The following is a 7113-nucleotide window of genomic DNA, read 5'->3' as shown; positions in this document are numbered from 1 at the left end:
ATCTGTTGCCAGACATGAACATCGCCTCCAACTTTCTAGTATTACAAATAATGATGCAGTGAATTCCCTTATACTTACATGATTTTGCATAAATATTTTTGTAGTGAAAATATTTTTGTAGGTAATGACTACATAGAAATCACTTCTGGAGCAAAGGACATATACATTTAAAATTTTTATAATAGGTATTGCCAAATTGTCCTTCTGCAGCTACACCCACTTCCCAACAACAGGGAAGTGTTCATCCCCCACAGTTATGAATAGTTTTTAAAGGTTTTTAGTAATTTGATAGATGGAAATATCTTTCTCATATGGATTTCCCTATTGATGAGGATGCACATCTTTCTAAAAAATGTATTATCTAATTTGCTTGTAGATTTTTTCTTATTGCTTGATTTCTTCATATATTAGAAATATGAACATTTTATCAGTTATATATTGCAATTATTCTCTCAAAATTACTGACTTGTCTTAAATTTTCAGTGTCTTTGGCTGCATATACGTTCTTTATAATTTCATTTTTTTCAAGATTTATTTTAGAAAGAGAGAGAGCAGGGTAAAGGGGCAGAGGGAGAGAGTCCTAAGCAGACTCTGCGGTGAGTGCAGAGCCCAACACAGGGCTCGATCTCACAACCTGAGCTGAAACCAAGAGTCAAACACTCAGCCAACTGCGCCACCCAGGTGCCCCTACATTCTTTGTAAGTTCTGTAATTTTTTTCTTTATGGCTTTTGGGTTCCTAACCACCCTCAAGAAAGTTCTCCCTGCCCCTAAACTATACATGAACATATTTACGTACATTTTCCCCCAGAGGCAGCAGGGTGTAATGGTTAGTTGTAGAAGCAGAAATTCTAGAGCTGCACTTCTTAGGTTCAAATCTAGCTCTGGCCATTTGTCAGTTGCAGGATCCTGGTTCATCTCTCTATGCCTTTTCTCATAGGTAACATGGGGTTGTGGTGGTGGGGATTGAGTTGATATATGTAAAGCATTTCGAATAGTGCCTAGCATAAAGAAAACTCCTTCATTGTTTCATTTTTTTACATTTAGATTTCTACCTTCTCTTCTGCATGATCTTCTCCTTGGGTGGATAACCAGTTTCATAAAATAGCCTGACTTGAGAAAGCTACTCTAATAAAAGACTGAGGAGCAGGCCATCTCTAGGAGGGCCCTGGGAGGCGCAGCCAGTGAACAGCCACCCCGGGCACCCACATTTGAAAGGAGGCTATTCGGTCAGTACTTTGTGGCCTCCTTGGAATCCTGCTAAAGGCAGACATTTTGAAATTGAATTTAATAATGTTCAGAAACTCGGTGGCTCTCCCCTCTGAGCCCCACCCAAACACAGGACCAGGAAGGCCACCCCAGTTGCCCCAGTTCCCTTGCTACTCAAGGGAAAGCCTGCTGAGGGAGGTGTTCTTGGGAAAGCATGCCCAGTCTAAAAATGTGTTACCACCAGCTATTTTTTCCAAAGTAATCCTGGTAAGAGAGGAAGTGAAGCGAACTGTCATGCTGAACTTTACACTAGAACAGAGTATGTGCGTCTAAGATGGGGTACATTTAGCTGTGAAGGGTCGCTGGAGCTGGTCAAAGTTTCTCCAGGGTAAGAGGCTTATCTGCAGGAAACGTCCACGTGTAGGGGCTAAGAACCACTCTGGTTCGCCTGCAGCTTTTTTTCTGAAAGACTGTCACAAACACGTCAACTGCTTGAGGTGTGGTGCCACCCCCTGGCCAAACTTGTGTTGCAGTCAGAGCACAAGCCGAGTAGCAAAAAGTGATGTGGTGAGCTGCCTGCTGACATTCCCTGGGGGGGCACTTGGCTGCCTTGAGGGCAGATGGTGGTGCCCATCAGGCAATGCCAAGCAAGCAGATCCAAACAGTGGGGGTGAACCCAAATAGAAAATGCAGATAAAAAAAAGAAAAGAAAAGAAAAAAAGGAAAAAAAAGAGAAGAAAGAAAAGAAAAGAAAAGAAAAGAAAAGAAAAGAAAAGAAAAGAAAAGAAAAGAAAAGAAAAGAAAAGAAAATGCAGATATCCCAAATGCAGACAGGCCAGCATGTAGATTCCATCCTCGGATTCTCTCAAAATGAAATAGAGTAGCCAGGCTCATGCAAGTCCGTGCTGGAGAGAAGGTGCAGCAAAAGGCGTGACCCCAGGATAAACTGCTATCACCCTACTTTGCCTTCCTCCCATTCTCTTTCCCACCCTTTGGCAGCGGTAATGTCAAGTACCCAGAAATCAGAGTAGTGTATGGCGGGAGTAGGACGTTCCAGCATTCTCCAAGGCAAGCTGAAAGACTTCTGACTGCAGAGGTCCCATAGAAGTGGGAGGCATCCTTCCAACCCAGGGAGGGGAGGGAAACAAAGTCAAAGAGAGATAAACTTGAAATGTTAATGTTATCTTTATTCTACAGCACATGTGGTATGTGTGCATCCCCACAAGGATACAGAATATTCTATAAAACCAAAGCCAACCATTCAAAAGGACACTAGATGAGGGCTGAACCCATAGTCATGTCTCTTGAAAACACAACACGGTCCTGGTTGCCATATAATGGAAAGAGTACAAGGAGGGAAAGCGAAAGACTGAGGTTCGTGCCAAGGTAACTTCCTCTTGTCATTGCACTTTTATTCTACACACTTAGTATGTTACACCTTTATTAACACTGTAATAGACATTAGTCCTTTAAAACAAACAAAAATATTACATTAAGATAAAAGGCAACAAGCTGTCCAGACCAATTTTCTCTTCAACCCTCTGAGTCAGGTGGCCTCCCCCAATGCCGAGTGTTTGCATAGTCTCTGTGCACATCTCGACTGGCCTGGCTGTTAACAGAGCAGATGAAGTTAAAAATAAAACCCTTTTAAGAACAGTAGTGCTACTTGCAACACCCAAAGGAGTTTGCAATACAAGTTTCTGAAGGTTACTCCCTCCTCACCCACTTTAACCCGGCACTAGCCCTAACTACTCCCCTCATTATTTAGAAGGAAAAAATCCACCTTTTTTTTCTTTTAAAGAAAAAGTGGGTCATTTGATCCAGCAAATCCAAAAATCAAACTTTGAAAACTCAAAGAAAGTGACTACTCTTTTGGCGAAGGACCATTTATCCCGCTCTGAGGCAGTATGGACTTTGGAGTTTCCCTGATTAGCCAGATGGAATACCAACCATGCCTTCTCTCCAAAGCAAGGCCAGAGGGAGCCTCTGAGCCCCCAGGGCTACTGTAATCACCAATCCCTCTTGGCTTTTCAGTGCTAAATAATAAGCCAAAAATTAAAAAAAAATAAAGTGTCATTCAGTGCAGTTATTATTTTGGGGCCCTGCCATCCTCAAACCCCTTCTCTCATCAGGAAAAAACTTCCAACCCCTCTTTGACAGCTCAGCAAAGATGCTTCAAAATGCACAGGAGAGCTGACAGGTACTAGTGGGGAGTCCTACCATTCCTCGTTTCCATCTGTGGTAGCAATATATCCTTTCCTTCACCATTTCCTTGAGTTTTAGTGTTAAAAATGAGGAGAAGCTGCTGCCTAGGCTCTGTTCCCTTGAAACTGATGGGAGTCACAAGTGATTCTCTTTGGTCTGGGAAGAACCAGCACAGCCCTCCTTCCTAGAGAAGTGGAAGACTTGCTCCATGAGCCACTCTCTACAGAGGATCAAGGAAGTAGGGTATGCCTGTGGAAGCCTCACCCAAACGAGCACTCCTTGACTCACGCCAGGCTGCCAGCTTCCTAGGCACAGGGTCAGCCCCTCTGGGGCCCCAGGCTCCATTTCTTGATTGCTCTGCAAGAAGGTCCCTCACTCAGTTCTGAAGTCACATAAGTGACTAGACTTCAAGCATGTTAAAAATGGCCAGGCGATCATTTTCAGGCTGGGATAAACTGCCCTCATGAAGTTGATTAGAAGGATAGAATGCAGTAAGGGTAATCCATTCCGTCCTTCCTCCTCCCCCAGCCACAATCTCACCTCACCACTTGGGAGCACATACAACCAAAGCTAGGAGGTAAAATCTTTAGGACTTTGGTCTTGTTGAGCCTACTACAGCCCAAGTGCCCCCAGACTTCTTTGAATACCTAGTGTCTTCCCAAGTAATATACAGTACAGTACATTTCATGGCATTCCATCACTTTAATAATAATGGGTGCCAAGGAACAAAGAATCCAAAATTAGCTGACAATGTTATCAAACAAAAGCAAAGTATGTGCATGTTATATATATGTATTCCTGCACTCAGCCCGCTGAGTGTTCAAATAACACTTCCAAATATCTCTACATGGACTTTGGCTGACCTGGCGAGCTTCAGGAGTATCTTGCACCTTTTCTCAAAATACCTTTTTTGTAATGAATTGTTAACACAGCTACTGTCTTACTTAGCATCTAGGCCCTCCTCAGTCAGGCAAACAAATGGAATCTGCTAGGAAACTGGTGTCTGAGGAGCAGACTAAGCTGCAGGGAAAGAGAACCCTAGGTACAGGAAAACCTACCCGCCCCGCCCCTGTGTGAATAGGGGTCGCTGCTAAGGCTCTGGAAGAATGTAAGGAATGTGGCTTCCACGCCGGAAGCCAGGCTCCTGATTCCAGCTGGAGTCAAGGAAGACTCTCTGGAAAAGGGAATTACAGAAGACCTTTCTTGAAATTTCATACAGAACAGACACTTAGACTGATTTTCTGGCCAGTAGACACTACTCACCTCTTCTTTTTAAACTTGAAAATCTGGCTTCCTTGGAAGCCCCATCATAGTTCTCTGGAGGACAAATGAGTTAATGCAGACAAGAACAGAGTGACTTGAAAAAGTAAATCTATAAATGGGTATTAACAATTTTAAGAGATTTACTGAACATTCTACCAAAACAAGCCTGGAACCCATAGAACCCAAAGACACTGGTTTAGTCACTTTTATTGTTTGCAAGTGAAAAGCACTATATGAAGTTTCTGAAGGGCTCCAAGTGCTTGGAGGCTTACTATGCTCAAAAGTATCATAATCAGAGCCCAGTGCATCCAAAGGGTTAAAACTCAACTTTAAAAGTTATATGAGAAATTTCTTGTAGACGCCATTCATACTCTGTTAATGTTTAAGAGATGGTCACTCTCTCAGAAACAACGCTACAAAATTCCAGCAGCAAATCTGCCCTTTTTCTTACACACCTACTCAGGGACCTGCTTCACAGAATTGGGGCCACGCACAGGGCAGGGACCACAGTGCTTGGAGTTAGGCAGATGGATGGAGGCTGTTCACCTCCACTGTCTACTCCTTCACCCACCTGGTATTCTAAATCTAATGGACCATTTTGGTTGAGTGAGGCTTTAAGTCAACATCTGAGATGCACTGATGTTTAAATCATTCCCCTTCAGAATTTCCCTTATTATACACCCTTCCTGACAAACTCTCTAATAGACATTATTAAGCCCACCCCTGCACCTCCCAACTGCAAGGGAGAACCATCCCAGATGCTAACACAGAGGTGAGAGGCACATACACAGAGCTATGAAAAGCATTTCTTCTCTTTCATCTGGTGCTTTTCTTCTTACGCTACATTCTAAGTAAAAAGAAGGGACAAGTTGCAAAAGAAATTTTGGTTAAAAAGCTCATGGACAGAGTTTAAAAACATCAGTGTGTTAGATTCAAACACAAAAACAGGAATTTTTGATTCTTCTAAGTTTAGAAACAGCCTAGTATCTTTCTCATAGGTTGCATGGAAACCCATGCTTCCAGATCACTGCCCACTTCTCAGACCTCACCAGATATTCCACACCCATCAGTTTTACTCAGACACTCATCCCCAGATACCATGTTAACTGGAGTTTTCCCATCTTGAGACTAAAAAGGAGAAATAAAAAATCAAGACAAAGAGAAGAAGAGATTCTATCTTGGAGTTAGCAGTAACTCAGAATCCAATCGCATATGTATATATATACATACGTGTACGTACACATTTTTTTTCTTTTTGTGGCCTCTTGGTGATGTAACCATGAAACCCTTCCCCAGAAGTCAGGGATATTCAGTCCTATAAATGTAAACACGCTGGCACTGTAAGGAACTGACAGCTCTGTTTCTAGCTCCCTCACTGGGGCCTCTGCTGTTACAACCTGAGATCTCTGGTTGCAGGTAGCAGGAAGTTATTTTTTTTGCTCCTATGTTCTCACAATCCCAGAACTAAGTTCAAATTTTCTAAGGGTCCTGATGACTGGATAGAACCAAACTGCTTCTAGCTAGAGACAAAATTATGAAAATTATAGTTTTTAATACTATTGCCACTGCAGTGCCCCACCTGTCTTAGCAACATACAGTGAACAGACAATGGTACATTTGCCTCCTTTTCAGTTCTGAGCCTGGAACATTGCATTCTTCAGCATTTACACATCCTAGACAATCTTTTACTAATGGGATAGCTTGGGACATCAGTGAGCTGCTGAATGTGCCCCAACAGCCAGCCAACTCTTCACTATCCGGGAGGCAACTCTGCCTGGAAAGGTCTCAAGCTGCTCAACAAGCATCAGTTCCCTCAGGAGCTCTCTGAATAAATGTCAAATTCTTCCCATGACCAAAAGGTGAGGGGAAGGAAAGAAATAGTAAAAGAGAAAGGTCTCTGCTTTCAAGTAGAATCATCTAGTCCTCTGTTTGGCCGCTCAGAATTTGACTTGCATAGCCGCTCCATGATGCCCTGGAGCATGGGCTGGACGATGCCCAAGAGAGGTCTCTGAGACGGGTCACCGTCCCAGCAGGCTTCCATCAACTGCCAGCATTCTTCGTCAAACACAGGAAGACGTTCTGGCCGGGCCCCTGAAAAAGGCACATGGAAACAAGGTCAGAGTCAGTGAGAGGGCCCGTGCAACTCTAAGACCTGACCAGCTCACAGACTGATCACCCAGGCGGGGCTCAGGAGTTCTGGCTTCAACAGCAAACACCGCAATTAGAACCTAAGAATAACGTTGACAAAAATTGGAATGCACTAGCATAGGAAGTTGAAAAACTGGAAATTTTCAAGAAAAAAAGCTTTCTTAAAAAAAAGAAAAAAGAAAAAAGCTTTCTTGAAACCATTGAGTACAATACTGCCTGAAAGCAAAGGCTGGACTTCAGTGCCCTTCCTGGTTTCCATGATGGGGTGTGGTCCTGCAGTGGGGTGGCCG

The 7113-nt window shown here is 43.2% G+C and overlaps 1 protein-coding gene across 1 annotated transcript in view; it reads right to left on the bottom strand.

Moving 5' to 3' along the window:
- Positions 1 to 2373: 2373 nt before the first annotated feature.
- Positions 2374 to 7113, bottom strand: part of DSTYK (dual serine/threonine and tyrosine protein kinase) — a 51397-nt gene continuing 46657 nt past the window's right edge. Inside the window, exon 13 of the mRNA XM_041721906.1 lies at positions 2374 to 6766. Coding sequence (XP_041577840.1) covers positions 6579 to 6766 — 188 coding nt within the window. The 3' untranslated portion in view covers positions 2374 to 6578. The remainder of the gene's footprint in view (positions 6767 to 7113) is intronic.

Source organism: Vulpes lagopus, chromosome 11, assembly GCF_018345385.1.
Source record: "Vulpes lagopus strain Blue_001 chromosome 11, ASM1834538v1, whole genome shotgun sequence".
Classification (NCBI taxonomy): Eukaryota; Metazoa; Chordata; class Mammalia; order Carnivora; family Canidae; genus Vulpes; species Vulpes lagopus.
The sequence above is the reverse complement of the archived record's forward strand: the minus strand, read 5'-3'. Positions and strand labels throughout refer to the sequence as shown.